This window comes from Polypterus senegalus, chromosome 2 (assembly GCF_016835505.1).
Source record: "Polypterus senegalus isolate Bchr_013 chromosome 2, ASM1683550v1, whole genome shotgun sequence".
Classification (NCBI taxonomy): Eukaryota; Metazoa; Chordata; class Cladistia; order Polypteriformes; family Polypteridae; genus Polypterus; species Polypterus senegalus.
In genome coordinates, this window is record NC_053155.1 from 190,186,975 (window position 1) to 190,213,513 (window position 26,539).

A 26,539-nucleotide genomic window follows, 5' to 3' on the forward strand; every position below is an offset into this window, starting at 1 on the left:
ATTGCTGTATGTTGGTTGGGTAGATGAGTTCCAGATGATTTTGTTATTGTTAAGTGACATACAGTATATCAAATGTGTTTTATGTATGTGTGTAATATTTTATCAAGTTGATATTCCATTATCAAAACTCCATCATTGGACTTTCACAAGTCCCTGGGTAGTACAGTATATCAAACCATATCATTTTGCAGTACATATACAGTATGTGTACTTACATGCCAGTGACTCTGAGTCACAATTCAGCCTAGCTGGATGTCCTCAGAGTAGAAGGAAGCCAATTAGCATATACACATCAAAACATTGCCCAACTTGTTTAATCCAGTTCAGTGTCACGAGGATGGCTGGAGCTTATGCTAGCAGTATTATACACAAGCCAGGGCACTTCCAGCAACACACCAACATTGTGTCAACCTGAGAGGCACACATTTTGGAATGTTGGAGAAAAACTAGAGTACTTGTAATAAAATAAAACCATAGGGAAAAAATGTAAACTCCACACAGACAACGACAAAGAATTATTTTTGATTTTATAACATTGAATCTGTGAGGTAGCAGTGCTAACCACTGGGCTATTATATCACAGGGTGAACACTTAAATAGCAGGAGGAAGACACTTCATAGCAATACTGCTTGATTCCAAACTGTGCTGTTCTTCTACATACATTACTAAAGTGCTTTTCTGTGAACAAAGTGATGGTGGTACACATAGGTTGGATTTGGATCAAGGCTAAGGTACTGAGGTGCAGTTATAACGCTGCTGTGTCACAGTAAGGAGCTCTTAGGTTCACATCCCTGGTCCTCCCTATGTGAAGTTCGCAAAGTGCTTTGAGTAATAAGAAAAGCAGTATTTAAATGTAAAGAATTACTCTTAGGGCGGCATGGTGGCGCTGCTGCCTCACAGTTGGAAGACCCGGGTTCGCTTCCTGGGTCCTCCCTGCGTGGAGTTTGCATGTTCTCCCCGTGTCTGTGTGGGTTTCCTCCCACAGTCCAAAGACATGCTGGTTAGGTGGATTGGCGATTCTAAATTGGCCCTGGTGTTTGTGTGTGTCCTGTGGTGGGTTGGCACCATGCACAGGATTGGTTCCTGGGATTGGCTCCAGCAGACCCCCTCCCCCCCCTGTGTTCAGATTCAGCGGGTTAGACAATGGATGGATAAATTATTCTTATAGAGAGGCCAAAGGTCATAGTGCTACATGTTTATTTGGTGAAATATAACATTTAAAATTTGAATTTGACAAATTGTCAAGTGTACCGCACTGCATAATATTGTGCTTGATAGTTTAAAATTACAAACACAAAATTTCCGAAATCAAAGAGTATCAGCTGCAAGTTATTAATGAGCTTTAGATTTAACAAAAAAGTTATGTACTCCCACAAAGCAATCAATGATTAAATTGATTGCATTTTAAATAAATGTTTTGCATGTTTTCATTAAATGCAGTCTTCCTAATTCGCTCTTTGCTTTGAGCATCAATGGCTGATCGTCATCCTCATAATAGCCATGAATCTGCAGGATTGAAGTGTGTGAGTGGAATATAAGAAGAGAAGTGCAGAGACAGTGCTTGTCAGTAAAAAGAATGTCATTGGGGTAACAATTAGATTCATTTGCAAAAAACCACGTTCACTATCACTTAATGAGACTGGAATTCAACTAGGAGCATTTGTTTTTGGACTGTTGTCTTGATAAGGCTCTAATCCATCCATGAATCATGTCTCTTTTGGATAACCTTGGACCAGTTGTCACGGCTGAGGTGCACGTATCATCACAAAAAATGCCCTGCTTTACTATAACCCAGGTAGCAAATGCATATGAGCACCAAATGTGTCCCATATTGACTCAAATATGAGTCACTCATATGGGACTCACCAAATGGTGTAGCAAAGGATCATATTTGGCCCATATGGATTATTACACTTTTACTGACTATGAAGGTACAGGTGCACTGGTAGTGACCAAAGTAAAGTCTTGCTTTAAGTGTGGCAAAGGGGTTAAGGCTTAGGACTTCAAACCTGAGGCCATGTGTTCAAATCCTGCTGCTGACACTTTGTGGTCATGAGCAAGTCACTTCACCTGCTTTTGTTCCATTTGGCAAAACAAAAGAATTGTAATCACTGAATAAAGGCTTTGGTCAAACATGTAAATGTAACTTAATAAATCTTTCATTATTTTAAACGTTTGCTTCAAGAGTGGGTACATGTTATCTAGAACAGGGGTTCCAAACCCAGTCCTCAGAGACCCCCAAACTGTCCAGGCATTTTACTTGCTCCCAGAACACCTCTGTCAAACTATTAGTAACAGTGTATTAACTCATCAGGGCCCAATATGACTCTTGGGTGCACAATTTGATCAGGTCACATGTAGGACACCAACATGGGACCCATATTTTCATCCTTATGGGACATAATTGATGCCCATATGGGCTTTCCACTTGAGCACGTTCTCATACCTATTTAAATCAATCTAGCATCCAGAGCACATCCCAGTAGCATCAAACAGAAATCAGTCCTGGACAATGAAGCAGGGGGTGAAACAGTGGCCCAGTGGCAGCGCTGCTGCCCTGTGGTAGAGAGACCAGGGTATGCATCCCAGGTCTTCCCTGTGTGGAGTTTGCATGTTCTCCTCAGGTCTGTGTGAGTTTCCTTCAGATGCTCCACTTCCCTCCTACTGTCTAATGTCATGCAGGTTAAGTGAACTGGTGATGCTAAACTAGCCTGTGTATGTGTGTGTTCACCCTGCAATGGATTAGCACCCTGTCCAGGATGTGTCCCTGCATTGAGCCCTTTGCTAGCTGGGATGGGCTCCAGCTCCTGCTGTGACCCTTGTCTGGATTAAACGAGTTAGAAAATGACATAATATAACAGTGACTATACATTGCAGGGTGCGAAAACTGAAATGCCAATTAATCTAACATATGACTTTTAGGACAGCCCATTCAGACATTGGAAGAATGGGACAATTCAATGCAGACATAAATCAGTGAATATGAATCCAGGAGTCATCCCTGTTGCTGTTGGTGGATCTAGCATCCTGGGTGTGAATGCAATGTCTGTTTACATATTTTCCCCTCTACTTTGTCCTTTCTTCTACAGTATCCCAAAAACCTTTGTTAGGTTAATTGGGGACTCTAAGTTGTCCAGTATGATTGTGTGCCCAGTAGGTCCAACATGATAGACAGACCCCCCATCCAGTTTTGATGCTTTCTTGCAGCTAAAGCTGTGGAGCTCTAATACCCTGAGTACCTGAATTAGATTAATAAAGATTGAGAATGTTAATAATAATAATAATAATAATATCAGTAATAGATGACACATTGACACAGCTCAAAGCATGTGGGTTTGGTTATCAACTAGCTTTTCAACACCCCTCTGAAAAGCACACAGTAAAGTCTAACTCGGTTGATCTAAATCAACCTGAACATGAACATGGGTTACAGTATGTCCTGTGATGTCTTAGTGTTCATTCCAAGGTTGGCTCCTGCTTTTTTGTAAAATGAAGGAGGGAAATTACCTTCTCTCCATTGAGATTCAAAATTGAAAAAGTGTATTCGGAAAATGGATGGATAGATAAAAAGATCATTAATGAAAATGTTTAGTCCTTTTCAATTCATCCATATATCTTGCTCAGACAAATCTGTCTTGTTTAAAAAAAATCCACTTTTTGCCCTGTTGTCACACTGCAGTCTTTCAAGTTTAAAACGTATGGGAAAAATAATCACAACAAACGACCCTTTATGAAAACGCGTTGCATTGGAAGGCTTGAAAACCGATTAATAAATGGATTTTGACGGGCTTCAAATTAGCCAACAAACGATTAGCTTCTGTTAATTTATTTGCGTGTACGTCAATTGATTGTCTCCTTCTGCATCCATCTTGCAGTGTTAGAAGCAAACACTATTGCGCAGAACGGACGTTATCTCATTTTCTATTTTATTTGTTATACGCGATATTAGCTTGTTCGCTGCACGCTACAAATCCTACAGTCGTGAATCTTTTTCACGCGCCAGTATTTCCGGTCTCTAAGCAGATGTGATAGTGGTGAGCGCGCTGATAGGGACCTGTCGCCGTTGCCTGTGGCGGGCGCACGCTGTCAGCAACCGCCTCTTTGATGCTTTGAGATCAGTGTGCGTGTTTGGTGCGGCAACTTAGCATCGCTTCTTTCGTCCTCCTGAATTTGTTTCCATTTTGACTGTGATGGAAACCAAACGCTGCTTTGCAAATCGCTTTGATGATTACAAAGGTGCTCTGTTGGTTGGCCACTCGAGGGAAGCCCTTGTTCCATTGATCGTTGCCAAGATAGAAAAGATCCTGAAGAAGGTACCTATTGCCACGGAGACAAGTGATTGCTGTGACGGGGGTCTTTATGATGGACCGGCGGGGGTTGCCTATATGCTGTACTATGTTTCGGAATGTCCCTGGTTCATCTCTTACAAAGAAAGCTACTTGAAGCTGGCTAAACAGATAATTGACGTGTATGTCAGGTACGTGGACAATGAGTCCGATGTCAACATGCGAACAGCCTTTCTTCTGGGAGGAGCAGGCATATACGCGGTGGCAGCAATGATCTACAAGGCCATGGGGCTAGCCGACTTCGTGAAGCCCCTCACCAAATTTAGGAACCTATGGGAGGTGTGCGCGCCTATCACTTTTTTGGAGTGCGGTTCAGATGAGCTGTTTGTAGGACGGGCTGGCTACTTGTGCGCCGCTCTCGTGCTAAAGCAGAAACTGGGCATAGAGGTAGGTGATAACTGTTTTCTATTATTACAAGAACGCGGAAAAAAATGTAATTACTTAAATTACTGTAAGAGCTGTTATACCATCACCAGTGACAAGAGTTTTAGTCTATTATTTAAGTTTTGCTATTATGAACGGTGCATAGCTTGCTAGTTAAATTATTCTTATTATATGGCAGCACGATTGCACGTTTAGAACCAATGTGCCATCACAATTTCGAATTTCCGACATTGGTGCCTTCTACATGGAGTCTGCATGCGCTCCCTGTATTATATAAGGTTACTTAAATGTCCAAATAAACGCCAATAGAGTGCAACAGCGTGTGGGTACACAAGTGAATGTCGTCCCGTGCAGGTCTTGTGTTTTGCTTGGGGCGCATATTGGGGGGAGGTAATACTCTGACGTCCTAACATCTATGCGCTTCACACCTTTTATTACGCTAAATGAATGAAACAGAAACACCCAATTATGACTTTAAGTAATTTACATTGATGCCTATATTTGATCTTTTTTAAGTTTATTTACAAGATTATTTGTAAATCAGTTTATATTGTGGTGCGATAAAAAAATGTCGCAGCAAATAGTTCGAGAATTTTGTGAATTATGTACTCCTAATAAATCGTTGGTTGTGATCGATGATTCATATAAAGTTAATAAAATCTCCAAAGTCTTCGCGGTGAAGGCAATTCAGCCTCTATTGACAGGAGCGCTTGGATTACTGGCAGTTCACGGTTGAGGTCTTGGGACTCAAATCAAGTTAGCGGACTGCACTGTCCATTCTCGCGTTTCATCGGAGTGTATACACGTGCCCAATAATTTTGAAATACTGAATATACCTCGAAAATGTAATGATCTCAGTCAAAAATAATATGGTATCTTTTCAGAAACTCCAGTTTACACAACTGGGAATTTGAAAGGCACTAATCATTTTCACCAATTATTAGAGATGAAGCATTACGAAAAAGTATTTCCTTTTGTTCTCTTTAATATGACTGTTGATTTGATAGATCCTTTCCTTGAAATGAACAGAAACAACAATTGTAATGACTGTTGAATTAGAAAGGTTGGAGAAGGTCACCTTAAACGTGTCCCCTATGAAAAGGCCTGTGGTGAAGCTCCCCGCAGCGTTTCCTAATCAGTGTGAGCCCATTCAAAGGTGGGAATATTCAGACCTTGTATTGCACTGTCTTTGGCATATGACGTCACACCTCCCTTGTGCATCTGCCATGCATCTTCCCTGTTAGGATTAACAAGGGCTACCAGCCTTCCAGTCAAACATGAACAAAATATTTTAAGTTTGGAATATTTTGAAATGAATACACTCTGGCTCTATTTATTGCAGTGAAGTTTTTATTATTACAGCTTTTAAAATTCATAATGCAATGCTGAGCATGTAAAATTAGTAAAAAGAGCTATGTAGTAAAATGGAATTATAGTAATGATGAATTTAGAATAAGACATATGAATCAACGGCTGAAATGTTGCCTGCTGTTAAAAACTGAGTGTTATTTTCTTTTTCTGCTGGAAGCATCTTATTTATTCTGATGTCGTAAACAATTATGGTGTCTGATCAATATATACAGTATTTCAGAAATAAGAGTTTTTTTTTATAATCAAACACTCCGCTGAAGATGTGACCAGGTTTCAAGCACAGACCTTTCCCCTCTCTGGTACACTGTAGTTTCAAGCAGCGTAGTTAAATTCACAGTGACCAGGCTTCCATCTATTTTCTAATTGGCTTATTCAGTTTAGGGTTGTCTGAGTTGGAATCTCTTCTGACAGAAGTTGAGCACAGGGAAGGCAGGGAGTAGCCAATAATTCACCAGGGACCAGTGCTATGGCAGTAGCAGATATGTCACAGGCACACAACTACATTGTCTCATAACAGGAATTATTTTTAAACTCCTTTACAGTATTTAGGAAACATAACATAGTAACAGAACACAACCCAGCTAAACAAATGAAAACAACTCAGCAAATATAACATATTATAATCTCTATAGCATTTCACTATATATTGTACTGTACAAGTAATTAGTATGTGATAAATAATATTCAATTTGACTGATTTGATATTCCAAATAATATATTCATGAAATTCAGCACTCAACTCTCACTCGACAAAGAAAGCTATATGATTTGAGAGCCCTGTCTTAAATGGCTTTTGTACAGAATAAAACAGCCAGTATACTGAAAAGGTTGAGTTTAGACTCAGCTAACTTAATAATTACATTAATGAATCTATACCATGTTCTGAAAAAAAAATCATGAACACATCCTCATAAAGAGAGTTAGATTTTTTTTCTGATGGTTTATTATATACACTGACATTTTCCATACTGAGTTTTGGAGGGGTACAATTTAGAATTGCCATTTAACCTAATATTCATGTATTTGTGAAGTGGGAGGAAAATCCCAGATACCTGAAGAAAAACCTCATGTAGACACTGCGAAACCTACAAAGTCCAGATGGGCAGCTGCTGGGTAACTTGGGACTGGAACTCAGGACACTGGAGATGTGAGGCAGAAGAGCTATCCAGAAGAGCTTAATATACGGTATATCAAAGTGAATCTTCACTGGTTAATAGCACATTCTTAAGAACTGGTTTATTATACAAAACCAGTAACGGCTTGAGCATTCACAGTTTTCATACTCTTTCTCTGTACATTTAGCATTTCTTTGCTCAGAGGTTGATACGCTTGCTGCTTCCTGAGCACCTCTTCTTCTCTCCACCCTAGCAGCTTGCTTCTTCTCTTCTTTTGTCTGCATCTTTTTGCGTTAAAACTGATTAAGTCAGTGTTTGTGTTGCAATTACTTAGTATGTTTTCTTTAAATTTTCACTTAAGCTGGCACTTAGGTGTTCAATCTACCTCAAGAATGATTGAAGATATGAAGAGGTAGAGGAAGTGACAGTGAAGGTGGTAAGGATGAGAATGGCACCCATACACATGCGCCGCACAGCCGCACTGCTGGCCGCAGCCAAGAGTTGATTCTACAATAAAATAAAATAAAAAGAGGAATAACCTTGGAGGTCAATCATCACCCTGAAAGTGGACAGTAGAAGTCACATAGTATTTGTGTACCAAATTTCAGGTCAATAGGTCAAACAATTTGCGAGCTACAGGTGATTTATAATCCTGGACAGATAAACGAACAGCCACCATAGCATATTATATATAAAGATACTGTATAATCTTAAATGCAGTAGTATTTTTTTTTATCAAATTATTCTGAGTTGTATTTTGGAGCATCTTAAGCAGTTTTTCAAACTGTATTGTATTTCACTGAAATTGTATTTCAGTGAAAATCCATGTACCTATTATTATACATCAGTTTATAAAATATTGTATATACTAAGTTATGATACAAAGTATTTCAGTGCTCATCAGGATGGCATAGTGGTAAATTTCTTAGCCCTACCTCCAGCTCCAGGGATGTATATTTGATTTACAGTGTGGCCATTGCCTGAACATTCAGAGGAATTATTTAATTAGAACAGTCAGAATAAGCTAGACGACAACAGGCCATTAAACCCAAAAAAGCACACTAGTCCTATCAATTTAATTCTTCGAAAATGACATCAAATCTTGGTCTGCAAGTTCCTGAAGCCCTACTGTCTACCACACTACTTGGTAACTTATCCCATCTGCCAATATTCAATGGGTCGAATGGGTTTCATTCTCCCACATCTAAGAGACATTCAGGTTAGTATAATAATCCATCCATCCATCATACAACCCACTATATCCTAACTACAGGGTCACGGGGGGTCTGCTGGAGCCAATCTCAGCCAACATAGGGCGCAAAGCAGGAAACAAACCTTGGGCAGGACGCCAGCCCACCACACACACAAAGCACAATTTAGAATCGCCAATGCACCTAACCTGCGTGTCTTTGGACTGTGGGAGGAAACCGGAGTACCCGGAGGAAACCCACACAGACACAGGGAGAACATGCAAACTCCACGCAGGGAGGACCCAGGAAGTGAACCCAGGTCTCCTAACTGCAAGGCAGCAGCGCTACCCACTGTGCCACCATGCAGCCCTAGTGAAACCATTGTCTCTAAATTGACCCAGCAGGGATGTGAGTATGTGCCTGAATGTTCTCTACTGTGGATAAGAATGCCATTTTGAACTGATTCTGTCCAGTGTTGCCAAGATAGGCTGTGCTCACCTGCATTTCTGAATGGATTAAGGGGTTCATACATGGATGGATGAATGTAGATGTTTACAAAAATGATCACACATTAATCTTTTTCCATAAAAGCTGTGCATCTATTAATATTTTGCCATAAAAGCTGCACACCTATAATCAGTATGATCGTACTTTGCATACTAATTTATAATACATGAACATTTGTACAAGATAGCATTGTAGTAGCTTCTACTGATTTCATGTATCCAGTGATATGGTCATTGTCTTTATTGAGACTGTTGTATTTACATGAGTGTTTCTCAGGGTGTTCTGGTTTCATCTTACATGCAAAAGGTTTCTATGCTGCTGTAAATGGAGTTTAACATGACAGTGCTTAAAATTGGCAGAGGAGTCACTAGAATGTGAAGGCAGATGTTTCAAGTCAGTTCCTTAGATTCCATTATTGTAGTGTTTTTCACTGTTAGTCCGGGAATCCCTGCAGCAGCAGGTTATCATTTGATCTTTTTGTAATCACATGTACATTTATTCATTCATATTGTATAAATGAGTTTATTTCATTAAATTAAATGTTGCAGCTTGCAATCTGTCAATCTTGAATTACCAAAATGTACACTTTACATTTTAAAATAATGTAAGAAACATATAATACACATTACACATTTTTTTTCCTGAATATTTTTTAAAGCTGTCCACTTCTGCAATTTGACAAGGAATGGATCATTATTTCCTCTTTTATTCTGCTACTTATTACTGGGAACAATTAAGGGTTACGTTAACATTGGATCAATATTAGATGTAAATGTAAATTAAGAATTACCTATATGCTGAGTGTTTTTATAAAATCTTTTTAAATATATAATAAAACACCCAATGATGGTTTTCTGATTATATGCATGAGGTACCTAGAAAAACAAGTTAATATAAGATGACGGCGGTAGTCATCTGATTGTAAGAAATTCGTTAACATGAAATCCACAATCTATAAAGTTCCCTCAGGACTAGGATTGACAAACAGTGCATTCATTTTCTGCAGAATCAGTGCCTGATGTTAGGGAGGGTTTCAGGAAAAGCAAACAAGAATTGGAGTGTTTCCCAGTTTAGAGAGTTTGGGTGATTAGCGGTTTATCCTTGTTAAACCACATTTTGTTGTTATTCTTCTGGTTGTCTTAACTCAGTCACTTCTATTTATGTGAAATCACTGAAATAATTTAAAATACCCAATTACATTGCATGTAATATGTGATGTTTTTCACCATTAACAACATCCTCTGATAACAATAGCTACAACATTTAGTAATGGGTACAGGCAAGAAAAACAATCTAGCTATTTATTGCCAATAATTGTGTTGCTAGGTTTCCTCTATTTCCTTACCTTTGGTAGCTGTCAGAAAGTCCTCTAATGGCAGAACATCAGCACTTGTGGAACTTTTTCTTACATACTTCCATGTGAAAGTTCATGCTTCTTTACTTTTCCGTTCATTTGTTTACTTACTGCACGTTGTAATATCAGTTTGTCCTTTTCCCATATCACCTGAGCCATTAATGCTGTGCGTCTTTGCGGAAAAACCACAGCAACAGGAATTAAAGTCATTTCTGAGTTCAGACTGCATTTAGAGTGATTTCTTACTTCTATATTCCCTGGAACGGGGAGTTTACAACAGTATAGTTGTGCAACTGTGGAGTTAATAGCAGCACCTCTGATCGTGTCTACTGCCTTTCGGATTTTATCTCACCGCATTTCCTACACCAGCTTACAGTACCAAGGCCAGCTCTCACGTACTTGGTGCTTCGAGCCAGAAACCAAGGATAAGGTGCTTTTCACAGTACCACTTCAGATAAGGTGGACCTAATCAATATGGCTGGAAATGTTAACCCTTCAGCGGCTGGTCAGGTCAGTCCTTTCTGTTTTATTTACTGAGAGAAATTACCATCCAGAATGCACAGTGAGCACAACTCACCATACAAGTTCTGCCAATGATGCATGCAGTCAGAAGTCAGTTTGCCTCTGCATCCACCGGGAGATTCGTGTTCCACCCCAGCCAGGAGCCTATAAGATGGGATATTACCCATCAAGATGAAAGGCATCCTCTGACACAAGCTATTTAATATCCTAATGGAATATTCCTCAGATGACTTTGGGCTCCCATACAGGTCACAGCAGCGGTCACAGCCTACTGTAAATTCACAACGCAGTAATTTTACACATTTGTCATTGAGCAATTCACAGTCTGCCTTTCTTAGAGTAAAAAAGGAAATATGTGGAACTGTAAGGACTCAGAAAACAAATACAGCACAACCTTAAAATAGATGAGCGATGTAGACTACTAGACAATAGGACTAGAGAAGCATTGAAGGAATGGGAGGCTATAGCTCAGCAGCTGTCGCAGCAGCGATGTCTCAGACAGGCTGAACATGAATTAGAAGAAGCTCAAATGATTTCTTCATTTAGTTTTGAAAATGAACGCAAAGGGATTGTGACCCCCTACTGTTTCCCAGATCTCAAAGCACTTCACAGATGTGTCAGCACCAACTAAAGGTTTGCTTAATGTGAACGTGAGCCCTTCACTATATCCTATCCATTAGACCTGTGTGGCACAGATAATGAGGATAGTGCCAGGGTCCCTCCTGCAACAATAATGTCCCAAGACCTCCAGGATTTTAGTTTACCTATAATTAATACACCAGCCGAATACATAACAAATAATTTGCAGAGTGGAAATGCCAGGCACCAACTGCCTGGGGGTCCACGACTTGTACATCAGCCTGTCCAGCTTGTGGATGTCCCTCCTACATTTTCTGACATGCTTGCAGAATCACCCTTCCTGTCAAGGCCATCTGTCTATGCCCCTTCAGTACAAGTCACCCCCAATATGATGTACTTGCTCATTGCTCATCATGTGGGATTCCTAAACCAAAACTGCCATGCTTTGAGAGTAGCAAAGAGAGTGATTTTGCTCTCCTTAAAAATGGGACTAGACAGTCTTTTAAATGGCCATCCCCATCTAACTGAACAGTACAAACCAAGTGCTGCTTAGATGTTTGAAATTTCCTGGTGCAAACAAGCTGGCCAAAGTGTATATGCATAGCCCAAGTCTATATTCGACTTTCCTGCAAGCTCTGAAAGAAAAATATGGTCAACCAAGGCAGCTTGTTCAGAGTGAAATAGGAGCATTACTTAATGCCTCACCTATAAAATTTGAAGATTCTAGTGCACCATGCTGGGCAGTCAGTTGAGACCTTTGCTGTCCTAGATGTTGGATCAGAAAGGACCATTATCATGACTGCGGCAGTCAACACACTAAAGCAACTACAAACCGCAGAGGTAATGACTCTTAGAAAAGTCCGACTGGATATTGTCCGGGTTCCTGAAAATGCAGTGAACTTCGAAGTCTCTTCAGTGAATGAACCTGACAATAAATATACCATTTAACGGGCCTTCACTGCAAACAGTCTGTGCTTATCAGAATACTCATACCCTATTAAAGAGTTAAAGAAGTGCTACCTGCAACTCCGCAATGTACCATTACCCCAGTAGACCGGGCATATCTTTTGCTTCTGATAGGCTCAGGTTTTCCCCACCTGGTGATGCTGATTCAACCAGTCAATTTTGGTCCACTAGATACACCTGTTGCAGTCCGCACTACCTTGGGATAGACACTACATGGCCCTGCAGATCTAATCCAAGGACAGGGACATGATGAAAGGTGTATACTGATGAATGTCTCATCCGCCACTATTGAATTGGTAAGAAATGTAGAGCGGCTTTGGCAGACAGACACTTTACCCTATTTGAACCTGCAGCAGATGACCCGGTCCAAACAAGGCCAACAAGTCCTGGATAAGCTTAAAACAAAGACTGGGAGATTTGAAGTCCATAGGGTCAGAAGATATGCCACTCCATTAATGAGATGTTCGGAAGTCCACGCTTCCTTGCTTCTACAGAAGCTGTGCTTCCCCACCTCAGACGTGTAGAAAGGTGCCTTCTAAAAGATCAAGATTTGGCTGACTTACATACATAGCAAATCCAGAAGCTTGTGGATGCAGGCCATGTCAGAACTCTGAACGAAAAAAAAATAAAGGCACATGAAGAGACTTGGTACAAACCACATCATATGGTGCAGCATAACGGTAAATACAGGCTTGTATTCAACTGCTCGTACCATAAATGATCATCAGCTTGCAGGTCCAACTTTGGGACCCACATTACTGAGTGTTCTTCTTAGATTTCACTAGCATATAGTTGCCATAGCTGGTGACATCAAGGTTATGTTTCATCAGATACGATTGCCACCATCTGACCGGTCATTACTGAGGTTTATTTAGAGAAATATGGACCATGATAAGTTACCAAGTGTTTATGAATGGCAAGTCCTACCTTTCGGCACAACCTGTAGCCCTTGTTGTGCAACATATGCACTGAGGAAGCATGCTAAGGACAATCAGGAAGGCTATGAAGAGTTGTGGAATTGTGTCAATGAAGCTTTTTATGTTGATATCTGTCTGAAAAGTCTACCATGTATAGAAAGTGCCAAGTAGCCTATTAATGAGTGGCCATGTTCCTTGATTACTGACCAACCTTGGAGACTCCACCGACATGAGAAATGCCACCTTTTGTGGGAATCTTGTAATGGAGAATTCACACTAGACCTCCAGATCCCAGTGTTTTCCAATCTTACCAGAATTCGACCATACAATGAATCTCATTCGAGTTGGTGGCTGGCTAAAAAGAATAGAGAGTTTTGACAAGGAAGGCATCCATCCCATTGTGTTGGACCCTTGTCACCCAATAACTAAACTGCTCATTCAGGACTATGATGAAAGACTTCTGCACCCAGGGCCAGAGCGTGTGTTTGCAGAGGAAAAACAAAATTTTTGGATTTTAAGGAGTCGCGAGGCTATCAGATGACATCAGCACCAATGAAGGGAATGCCAACGTTAGCGTGCCACCACTCAGGCTCCAAGGATGGCGGATCTGCCTCCAGCATGACTATTTAAGCCACCCTTTTGGTTCACGGGGTTGATTGCTTTGGTCCCTTTGGCCGGAGGACTGAAAAACTTTGGGAAATTATATTTAAATGCACGACTACTCTTTGTGTTCATTTAGATGCTGATGCATTTCTCATGGCTTTCCATCGGTTTGTGTCAAGAAGAAGCCAGCCTGCTGAACTTCTGTCCGACAGAGTTCAAAGATTTTCGAGAAGGAGAAGCTGAGTTAAAGGAAACTATTACAGCCATGGCACCTTCATTGTAGGAGCAACTTGCTAAACAACAAGTAAAATTTCAGTTCAACCCACCAAATAGTCCACATTTTAGAGGGATGTGGGAACAGGAAATCAGGTCAGTGGAGAGTGCCTTAGGGCCAATTTATACTTCACGCTCAGAACGCGTACGCGCCTGCATCATGGCTGCCACACGTTCTCAGCGTTCATTTCATGCGTCCTCTGAGCAGGTCCTCAGAAATTAACCCGACGCGTGCGCGAGTTGCTGTACCAGCAAAAAGTCGGGGCGAGTGTGCTAAAAGTCGGAACGTGGCGTCAGAGTCTCTGTTTACTATCTACATGTGACAGCAAGCCTCTATGGAGATCCTTCGGGGATCGATGTGCACGCTTTGCTGTTTGATGAATTGTTCAAAGTGGTGAAGCAAAATGCCGACATACAGATGCATTCGTGGTGCTTTTATATTCAAGTGTCGCATATTCCCGATTGTAATGACACGATACATTTTAAAAGTCTCACATACCATCTTTTGTGCCGTCTATTTTTTATTTTTTTACTTTACCTGCTGTCAGGTCCAAGAAGCTCGTAGCGATTAAAAACTGGGATGACGTTTACGATGGTCTGCTTTAATAATAAAGTACACTTACGAGGTTAAAGTGGACATTTCGAGATTAAAGCCGAAATTTCCACTTTAATCACAAAATACACGTTTTATCTTTTATTTTTTTCTCAGTGGCTCAAATACAGCGCTATACATTATGTTGCCGATGTGAAGTTGCAAATTAAAAAAATAAAAAAGACGACACAAAAGATGGTATGTGAGACTTTTAAAATGTATCGTGTATAGCTTTGAATTCTTATGTTTGTTTTGCTTTTTAAATAAATCATAATTTTCACCAGCTTGATTTTGGTTATTTATGTAACACCTTGTTACTGGTCACTTGTCACACATTATGGTGCAGTGGCAGTGCTGCTGCTTTGCAGTAAGGAGACTGTGGAAGATTGTGGGTTTGCTTCCCACTTCCTCCCTGTGTGGATAGCGCTTTGAGTACTGAGAAAAGCACTATATAAATGCTTTTTAGCATTGCTTTCAGCAATATGGAACTGCATCTCGGCAACACTTAGAAAATGGCTACTCCGTATATAAAACTAGATGGTGTCAGCATGATCCCTTAAAAAGTTTTACTTCTTTAAAACATCTTGTTGGAAGTAAGAAATGTTTGTTTCACAATGTTTGGATTCTAAACCCCTAATTGGACTTTAACTTAAAACAGTTTAGGGGAACCCAAAAAAATTAACAAAACCTGTTAATCAGAACACCTAAATTTGGTTGGTCAGTTTTATTTTTCTTTATGTTATTATGACCTAGCCTTAAATTTTTGTTTTACTACGATTCAGTACAGTCCTTTTCACTCAGAATTGTATGTTGTACCACATAAGTGTCATCTTGTTTACATTTTAGTTGGCTTTTTTTTTTTCATTTTCTCTCTGATCCCTTGCCCTCTGTTGAGCTTGTGTCTTCAGAAGTAGGGCCTCACTCCGGATTAGGACTCTCAGATGCCACAGGCATTTGGCCTACAGTTACTTGTGACTTCTAAATAAGACATGTACTTGCATCAGCAAATCACGTTAGTTGCAATGTTTTTGTGTTCGTCTGTGCTGAAACTCTGCACACTTTGAGAATCTTTTGTAGTAGTGTTGTATAGCTTATCTCTTAGGAGAGTTATTATTAAGGATCATTCGGTTGTTTTTCAACTTTTCTTACCATTTTACTACCGCTTTACTCGATGACATAGACCTCCCTATGTCCAAAAATACCATTTTTGGAATTATATCTGTGTGTCTGTCTGTGTATGTGTGTGCATGTAAACATGATAACTTGAGAACACTTTCACTTAGGTCAGCCAAATTTTGCATACAAGTATTAGGCACAAAAAGTAGATTTCTATCAATGTTTGAGCTATTTACGTTAACCGGAACTGGTACTTTACCTTTTATTCATGCAGCTGCAGAGTCGGATATATTCAACTTTACTTTTATAATAAATGTTCAATATATTATTCATTTGATTTGATTTGTTGTTGATAGGTATTTAATGTGCATAATATAAACACATAATCATTGTCTTTATTGCGGTTTATTCCTTAAATATTCAACGCCATACCTGAGTATATGAGAAAGTCTATTGGAGACCACTCACAATTTTTAGATTTAACTTTGATCACCCTTTGGGTTTGGTTGCTGCTTATTTTAATATATTTTAGTTTTTCTGTTTTCATTAGTTATTTTTTATCCTTTGTTGTTTAGATGTTTAGGATACTTTTCCCCTTTTCAATTTATTAAATCTTAATAAGATTAGCAATTCAAATTTCCTTTTATATGATTCTTTTAATTAAATACATGAATTAGATTATGTTTGGTGGTTTTTTTGAGTGCTGGGAAGATTTTTCAGTTTTAGGCTTTCCATTTGGAGTAAACAGTTACAACATAACAAGTGATATGAGATTCTTAGTGTGTTAAATTTATCATAATGGGATAAAAACTGCCAATAAATTCCACTTTCAACACATCTGTAAAAGAACATTCCTCTTATTGGTCTTTAGTCTAACTGCTGTCAGGCAAATTTGAGATGCGCTCTGATGTTTTTTGTAGTGTGAAATTAATTGCACCCTGCAACTATTCCATAAATCCCTTTTCTGTACAGCATTTGTGATGATGATGCAGTCATGAAAACTGACTTTACTGTAGGGAAAACTAGCCTACAGATTGTTGCATTTTGTTATAGATGTTTTTTTTTTTGCTTCAGTCTTGGAGTCACCTTGGTAGAATGTGCCATTCTAAGCAAGATTTACTACTGTCTTATGTCTTCACTCTTTTAGGAGTATACCTCTTGCAGTTGGCCGATAAAACTTCAATGTGAAACAGTATCAACAACGTTTTGTGGAATTTTATTTAACATATGTTGTCTAATGAATGACATGTCTTGATATATTTAATATGGCATTGAGTGTCAAAAATCTGTGAGATTTACAGTAGAGGACTAAAGTGAGCCTGAAAATTAAGTGAAGTAGTTTGCCAATTGATACCTCTTTCATCCAGTCTCAGCCAGTCATATCAAATATATATAGTTCAGTTGAGGACTGTATTATTATTGTACAAATGTGCAATTAAGTTTCCTCCCACAGTCCAAAGACATGCAGGTTAGGTGCATTGGCGATTCTAAATTGTCCCTAGTGTGTGCTTGGTGTGTGTATGTGGGCTGGCGCCCTGCCCAGGGTTTGTTTCCTGCCTTACACCCTGTTTTAGCTGGGATTGGCTCCAGCAGACTCCCGTGACCCTGTAGTTAGGATATAGGGGGTTGGATTATGGATGGATGGATGTGCAATTAATGTGTACTTGGTAAATACTTTTTACTAAGGCAACCTTTTTTTTTTGTTTTTTTACGTTTCTGTTTCTGTATGCATCAGAATGTTCTTATGGGATTGATATAGTTTATCTAATCTAATCTAATCTAAGTGTTCCTTAAAGGTTTTTCTATTTATGTACATTTTCTTTCAGCATAAGACAGTTTTATTGACATGCTGAGGATCACACGCTGTGTCTGAGGCAAAGACTTTTTAATTTAAACATCAAACTGCAACTGCTATTATATTTTTCTACAAGGAAATTAGCTGTTAGATTATTTTGTTTGTAATTCAAACACTGGTGTTACATTATTTCTTAGCTGCCTTTTACCTATAATTGAAATTTAATGAAGACCTGATTTGATTTAATGCAAAATATATGAAACAGTTCAAAAATATGTGAGCAGGCTATTACTTTGTGATGGAGATGCACTTTATGAATGACAGTTAAAAAATGATGAGCTGTTTTAAAAGAGGAAATGGGCTGTACTGCGTGTTTATCCCATTTCTTTAACAAGGTGTGCAAATTAATATAGTAGGTCCTGCTGTAGCACCTTCGCAACGTTATTGAACTTGTAAATAGCATTATCAAATTTGGTTTATTTCTGGTTTCAACCTCGCACTCACTGCGGCTGGGGTAGGCTCCAGTCCCTGTGGTTCTAAACTACAAAAAAACAGGTTAGGAAATGAATAAATTGACTAATGTCCAATAAATTCCTATGTAGAAGGCAAGGCTAAAAAAGAAATGAACATATTTAAGATCAATTGAAATACAGATTTCACAGAAAACTCTGTCCAATGAAATCATCTTAAAAATAATTTTTTTTGGAACTTGACACAAATTGATACAGTGTCAGCGTTCTGATTTTTATTGTATAGTTATCCAATATTATGTAGTCATTTCTTACAAAAAAGTGAAAAAAAATGTACTGAGTGCATTTGCTTCTGAATCTTTCCAAGTTCATTTTGCGTAAGCGTATGACAAAGCTTTGAACAATGAAGTCTTCTTTTAGCTTGAATGGATATTTCTCTACAAACAGAAGCAGCCAGCATTAATGAGGTAAACAAGAATGATGGCTTAGAGAAATAATGGTTAAGATGCAATTATGGTCACAGCTTAAAATATTGTAGATGCAGTCAATACATTATAATTGACGGCTGGCCGTTAATCTAGTCAAGGAGAAAAGCAAGAGAGCTTTTAATACACAGGCATAGGCAATGTGAAAGCATAGGGCATTGCTATTGAAATCAAGTGCATTTTGTTGTAATGGAGAGCATAATAAGACAATTAAATCAATGGTTATAGTCAAGGAGAATAACATTGTATAACTTTTCTAAATTTAGTAGTATGACCATCCCATTAATTCTATTTAAGTTATTGTTGCATAAGGCCCCTTTATAGATGACAGGTTCAAACTGCAGGCATAGAATTACAAATATAAGATGACATCAAAATACAAAACTTCATATATTATTTACACACTATCTGTTTATATATTGTGAAGGGTTGACTAGCTATCAAACCTAGAATCTCTTTGACAAAGGACAGGGGCAGAACTCAGTATGACTCTAAGAAAGTGAGAGGGACAGAGAGAGGAAAACACATGTTGGCATTAGAGAAACAAGTAACTGAGGATACTGTGGAAGGAGTAAAGTTATGGACGAATAGAAAGAGGGCAGAACACTTTCTACTCATGAAAGGACAGTGTAGTCCTAAGGAAAAACAGTTTTAAGGGTGAGATCTAACAGGAGGCCAGTTATTTCTTCCCATCTTTATCTTCCTCTAGGTGTCAGAACTAAAAAAGGTAAGATAGGGCTATATGACCCTTTTAGATTAGATTAGATTATATTAGATTATATTAGATTAGATTAGATTAGATAAACTTTATTAATCCCATGGGCAATTTCAGATGTATTCAATCACAGAAACATAGAAAACAAGGATACATACTCTCAGGACAAATAATACAGCCAATCAATCAATAAACTGATAAATAAATAAATAAATGTATATAGTGCAGATATTTCAAAATGAATTTAACAAGTACTTCAGGAGGAAACATTGAATTGCCTTATAGCAGTATGCAGGAAAGCCCCCCTATAGCCCCACCCCCCAGAGGCTCTTCATAACACAATGTGGTAGAATAAGCCTGTGGCTATAACTGCTCTAAGACAGCACCTCCTAGAGGGGATGGAGGGGATTTTTCATGATGGTTTCCAATTTGCTACCATCCTCTTTTCCACAACAGCTTCTAGAGTGTCCAGAGTTTGCCCTGTGATGGAACAGTCTTTCCTGATAAGTTTATTCAAGCATTGTGCTTCTTTAGAGCTCAAGTTGCCTCCCAAGGACAATGCAGCACAGAACATTTCCAGCAGCTTTTACGTGAGATGGTCCTGAGGCTCCTTGAGGGAAATGAACCTTTAAGAACTACATACGTTTTAAGCGTGCATGAACACCAGGGAGAGCTATGGGACTTTATAGCTTGATATATCTTAAGTGAAAGCAGTGTTATTCCAAGGCACAGAAGTTATTATTGAGTTTGACTGAAAGAGAAAGCCTGACATCTACTATTTAAATAAGGTTAGATATGACAGCAGATCATTAAAGATTATCAGGGTAATTTTAGTTAAATCTTTGTGACTTTTATATATCTAAATTATAGTCCTTAATAAGTACTACACATTAAATGAATTCAAAAAATATTTGTGTATTTAAACATAGATTGAGAATTTTTAATTCTGCTCCAAACTTAACTGCAAGTAAGTATAACAATGTAGAAACTGAAATCATGCAGTCATAATGACATAATCAAGTCAAAACTTCTAGTTGGGAGTCTTGCAATAGCACTTTGAATTAACTGTAAGATGGGAAGATCTGTATTGACAGCAAGATAAATACTGGAAATATGGAAAACTATCATTAAAACAAATGAATGACCTCACTTGCCTTTATTCAGCCAAGCAGATTTTTAGCCCTCATACCTATTTTACTGCCTGTAAACCTTAAGTTCCAGATATAATACTAAACATTAAAATAATTTATATTACAGTTCAGTAGCTGAATTTAAGCGACTGTTATAGCTTCTTGTCCTAAGTCAAGAATTAAATACAAAAACAATACTCGTTTTAAGAGAGTGATACAAAGTGGGGTGAAATTGAAGACAGGTTAACCTCCACAAGCTATATGTGTGTGATGTGGAATCATAGAGCAAACTGAAGACCTCTTTATTCTACAAGTGGGTGGCCTTGACTACAGAATACCTGCAGGCTGTTATCCCTGTGAAGTGTGCCGAGGTTCTGATCCACTAAGATTGGTGATATTATCCCTTTTCCAGGAGCCTAGACATTATTTTGACATTTTTTTGAGATAGATTTGATTGTGCTGCTTTCCCATTCCCAACATATACTCTAGCTGTAAGGACCATAATAACAAAGCATGAATATATTTTATGCCATTTAGTTAATTTGTCCTTAATAGTGAAAAGAACAATAACAAGATCTAATAAGCACCAAGACACAATATTTCCATGTAATATAATCAATTTTTCAATGGATGTTTTTTCAAGTTCAGAAATGAAAACAATTGGTGAAAACATTTTTCAGTTATTGGCATATTATACACAGATATATATATATTGTCAGAGATGGCTTGGGTCGCGAGGAGGACCGCCCTGATTGCTTTGGGGACCACGGGTACAGAGCTTTGAAGCTCAACCCTGTAGGGGCCCATGGTCTACTCCAGGGGCGCCCCAGTGCCTTTGGAGCACTGGACCTCAGCACTTCCACCACACCCGGAAGTGCTGGGGGGAAGAAGACTGGGGACACCCGGAGTGCTTCCAGGTGCGCAGCCCGCACTTCATTCACACATGTGAGTGTCCGCGTGGGAGTGTCGGGAAACACCTGGAGCCCATCCGGGCATGTATAAAAGGGGCCGCCTCCCTCCATACGATGGCTGGGGTCGGGTGGAAGAGGACAGAGCTCGGAGGAGAGGAGGCAGACCAGAGACAATGAAAGGCGTAGTGTGAAGGCCTGGACTTAAGGGGGTGATTGGTGCTGCAGCACTGGGTTGTGCTCACCTTTGTAAATATGATAGTGTAAATAAACGTGTGTGATGTTAAAAACATCATGTCTACCTGTCAGTGTCTGGCCTGTACCCCACAATATATATATATATATATATATATATATATATATATATATATATATATATATATATATATATATATATATATATATATATATATATATATATATATATATATATATATATATACAGGGTAGGATTCAAAAGTAATGAGCCTTTGTTCAAAAAGACAAATTTATTGAGCAAATCGGTATAACTGATTAATAGTCTTCAAAATAGGCACCTCCTGCATCAATGCACTTTTGTAGGTTGCTTTTCCATGACTCGAAGGCGTCCACGTAGGCCTGTTCCGGGATGGTTGCAAGGGCTGCCTTGACATTTGCTTGGATGTCCTCGATCGAGTCGAAGCATTTTCCTTTCAGTGCTGATTTTAAGCGCGGAAACAAGAAGAAGTCAGAAGGTGACTGTAGGGAGGCTGGGGGACCACCGGAACGTTCATCCGGGCCAGGTAGGCACTCACGATGAAGGAGATGTGGCTGGGCGCGTTATCCTGGTGAAGCTTCCAGCTGTCCTTGATGTCCCTTCGCTTGCGCACGATGCTTCTTTTCACCCTTTTCAGGACTTCCATGTAGTAAGCAGCATTCACGGTCTGTCCTTGCGGGACAAACTCGTAGTGGATGATCCCCTTCACTCTGAAGAATTTGATCACGTACCGTTGCTCTAATGAACTTTCCATTCTGCCGTGTAACGCACTACCGCACAGGGGTTTCCGTCAAGGCCAATCCTAAGAGCTCCATTGCGTTGTGAAGCCAACACCCACCGTCGCCGTCGCTGGCAAGTGGGGCGCGCGGCGAGGTACATTCACGTCAGAACAAAATGAGGCTCATTACTTTTGAATCCTACCCTGTATATATATATATATATATCTATATATATATATTGTCAGGATGCCAGGGCAACGACCCAGCCGGGACGCCGTGAGGGACCGGAAGAGGGTCAAGGCCCACCCTGGATCACGTGGGGGCCGCCTTCCTGGTGGCTCTGGGGGCCACGGGTTGAGGGTATGGAAGCCCCACTTTGTAGGGGCCCGTGGTCATCGCCAGGAGGCACCCCAATGCCTTGGGGACCTGTTACCTCAGCACTTCCGCCACACCAGGAAGTGCTGGGGGGAAGAATAAGGAGGATACCCGGAGAGCTGCCGGCACTTCCGCCATGCTGGGGCGTGGCCAAAGGGGGAGTGTCAGAAGCACCTAGAGCTCATCCGGGTCATGTATAAAAGGGGCCGTCTCCCTTCATTCGAGGCTAGAGTCGGGTGAAAGTAGGACGAGGCACGAGGAGAGTGTGGAGGCGGCCCGAAGAAGAGGCATTTGTGGCCAGGACTGAGTATTGGGGTGTTTTTGTACACAATTGACTGGGTCTTAGTGACCATTATATTTGTAAATAATTGTAAATAAATGTGTGGTGGTTTGAAAAACAACATGTCCACCTGTCTGTCTCCGGGTCGGCTCCACAATATATATATAACAATGGTAACAATGATGCACTGGTGAGAAGAAGGAATATGCTCTTCAGTTTGGATTTAGAAATCTCCACGATTTATGATCAGTTATGATCAATTGCAAACTGTGTAATTGTTTTTGCAATGTTAGATGTTATTGCCCCTGTGGCTGAAGACCTATTCAGGTCTTAATATAAAAAACACAGTTAATTTCTTTGGCCTTTATAATTTTATGAGTGTTCTCATTAGGAATGGATGCAAATATGTTTTGGATTAAATCTTTATCATCCACATTGGGTATGTAGATATTTATCAAAATCACTTTACAATTAAATACATTACCTATAACGATCACATATCATCCTTCAGAATCAGATACTACATCTGATACTTCAAATTAAATTGTTCTATGTATTAAAATTCTCGCACCTCTAGTTTTCTTTGTTTGGCTGGAATAGAAAATTTGGCCAGTCCAATCTCTTTGCAACCAAAATTGCAACAAAGAGTCTTTATAATTGAAAGTATTTATTTTTTAAAAATTCAGAAATTCAAAGTTAAGCTCACACAAGCAGAAAAGAGGCACGCGGGAGTTTCCAAAAGTCAATCCAAAGGCAAACAACCCTCAATATACAAATCCAATAACAGAAATCAATTACCAGGGCAAAAAGTTCAAAGGACCAGCAAACAAAATACAAAAAAATGTCAATACTCACAAACGCTCCAAATGACTTCATTGCACATGAACTATATAGCCAGAGGGAGGCTTTGCCCTGTCTCTTGAGGCTCAATGCATAAAGAACAAGGAACATAAGTAAATTTAAAGCAGCTGTACATAGTTATAAACATAACAGAAAATGCATAAAAAGAGAACATATAACAGCTCAGAAACAACAAAAACAAGAATACAATACATGAACATATGTAATTCTATAACAGTCAGTCAGTCAGTCATTATCCAACCTGTTATATCCTAACACAGAGCCACGGGGTCTGCTGGAGCCAGTCCTAGCCAGCACAGGGTGCAAGGCAGGAACAAATCCCAGGCAGGGCATAAGCCCACTGCAGTAATTCTATAACAACTCCAAATAAATCCTGCTTGAATGAACTAGACAGTTTGTCCAATTAGACCATAATACCACTTGTCTCTCAAAACAGCATAAACAACTTAGCAACCATTAGAAAAGAAATATTATTATTACTAATTAACCTACTGTATTATGTGAGAACAAAGTGATCTCAATACTCATAGTTCTTGCTAACTCTTAACCCACTCATTCCTCAGAGTGAATAATTTAAAATATCATTACATTACTGAAAAGATGCACTCGATCAAGCACAATGGAAGAAGAGTCAGTTTGAATTACAGACCAAGTTTGAAATATGGTGCTATCATAACTTTGGTAATTATTTATTTTGCTACTGGAAACAAATAAATTCTCTCTATATTCTGTCAGATAATTTTATATTGTTCCTCCTGCCCCCATTGTTTGGCACAATACATGGAAGCTTATCAATTCAGAGTTCATTATTCTCCCAGTTATGGAGGAATATTTATGCCTCCATACCCAGTGCTTGTTTCACATGAATATTAATATCTGCTTGTGCTCTGTCACTTCTGCATCATTTTAACTATTTTGATTTTACTTTTAGTTTATTTTATTATAATGACAGTGACGTCAGAGCATTACAATTTTTGGGTAACCTTTCATTGCATATGCAGCTAGTTCATGTGCAATTCTTCAAAACCGCCTTTTGCTGCCTCACAGTTGTGCATGTTCAGTATATAAGATGGCTGCACATTAAGCCAGATGCCCATGTTTATAGGTATTGTTTAAACAAGCTACGCTTTTTACATTACAAACACTTTTTGCATTTATTTTTAGCTAAGATTTCGGATTCAGTTGTATTTTTTTTACTCCTTCTGCTTCAGACTTTTTGCCCATTTTTTGACTACTCTTTTGTTTACCCCTTTTGGTCAGTTCCATTACCTGGTCAATTTCCTTTTTTCACATTTTGGTTTGGCATGCTTAATACATTTTTATTTAAAATTAATCTCCAGATTATTCAACCTAATCTTACTCAGATAATTTTGAAGGCTATGATTTGTTGACAATGCAAAATGACATCTGGTAACTATATTTTTTAGGGGTCAATTCTTCATATAATACCATTTCCTTTACATTTCTCTACTGAGTAAACGCAACTCATGAATTGTTTCTTAAGTTTTGACCAAATCATACAAATAACAGTACCCATAATGTGAGATATGAGCTCATTCTAAATTAGTTATTATAACCTGTTAAAATTTCAATGCTTCTCTTTACAGTTACTTTTCTACAACATTATAAAGAGTCAATGATTACAAAGCTCAAAGGCTATTTCTTGTTAAAACAGTTGATTATATGAATATATGTAATTGCCAGAATCCATTATGGATATCAACCCAAATTTAAATACAGATATTTAATATAAATTTATGACACATTCCAGATACATATTTTGCACATATATTGCAACCTATTGATATTTGTTATCAATAGGTTGCAATATATGTGATTTGTTAAATATATTCAGTTTTATTATTCAGAATTTTCATTGGATTTTTTATTGAATTAAACTATTAAAATTTTAAAAAGAAAGTTTGTCTCTGAAATGTTATACACAGTGTACCCATTAAATGTGGCCATTTTACACTAATTCCATTCATTTTACAGTAGGTATCCTGAACGTTAGTCAGTAATGTTCTGAGCATGCATGCCTCACAGGCACAATCTGTGAAAGTACAGAAAAAATGTTTCTTAATTATTTTTACAATTTGAAAATGACTGCATTCTGACACCATTAATATTTAATCTGCTTCTGTCCTAACTGAAAGAATTGTATACAATTGTTTTCTTTCAGCATGCTTTTAATTTCACAACTCCTTCATATTTTGCACAGTTCTTACCCTGCATAAAAAAAAATAAATACACGACCATTGTGATAGACGGCCGGGGATCTTGCCCGGTCAGGATGCCCTTTTCAGATGAGGACCAGGGGAGTGAACATATAACCAACAATACTTCCCCCGGGACACAAGACTATGACCCCCCAGGTTTACATCGGGGCCACGGGACTGGAGCTTAGAAGCACATCTGAAGAATATGCACATCTTTGAAATGTGAAAGTGATAAAGATATGTAAAAATGTATTCCACTGTCTAAAAGTCATTACCTCAAACACCATTTGTTTGCAAAATCAAAGCCAAGATGTCGATTAATTGAACTGAACTGGACTGTTAATAATGCTACCGCATGTTGGTTCAGTGTCCTTACAAATAAAGGAAAGGCTAAAACTTCATATCTACAATGGAAAAAACAGAAAAAAAGAAAAACTGAGAGACTAAGCATGAGAGACAGACAGAGACAGAACTGGATTTATTTGCATAAGATGTTTTGAGATTTAACCCA

General features: G+C 38.8%; 1 protein-coding gene across 1 annotated transcript in view; it reads left to right on the top strand.

The window, feature by feature from the left end:
- The first annotated feature begins 4,156 nt into the window (after nucleotides 1–4,156).
- Nucleotides 4,157–26,539, top strand: part of LOC120523614 (lanC-like protein 3) — an 83,061-nt gene continuing 60,678 nt past the window's right edge. Inside the window, exon 1 of the mRNA XM_039745068.1 lies at nucleotides 4,157–4,734. Coding sequence (XP_039601002.1) covers nucleotides 4,192–4,734 — 543 coding nt within the window. The 5' untranslated portion in view covers nucleotides 4,157–4,191. The remainder of the gene's footprint in view (nucleotides 4,735–26,539) is intronic.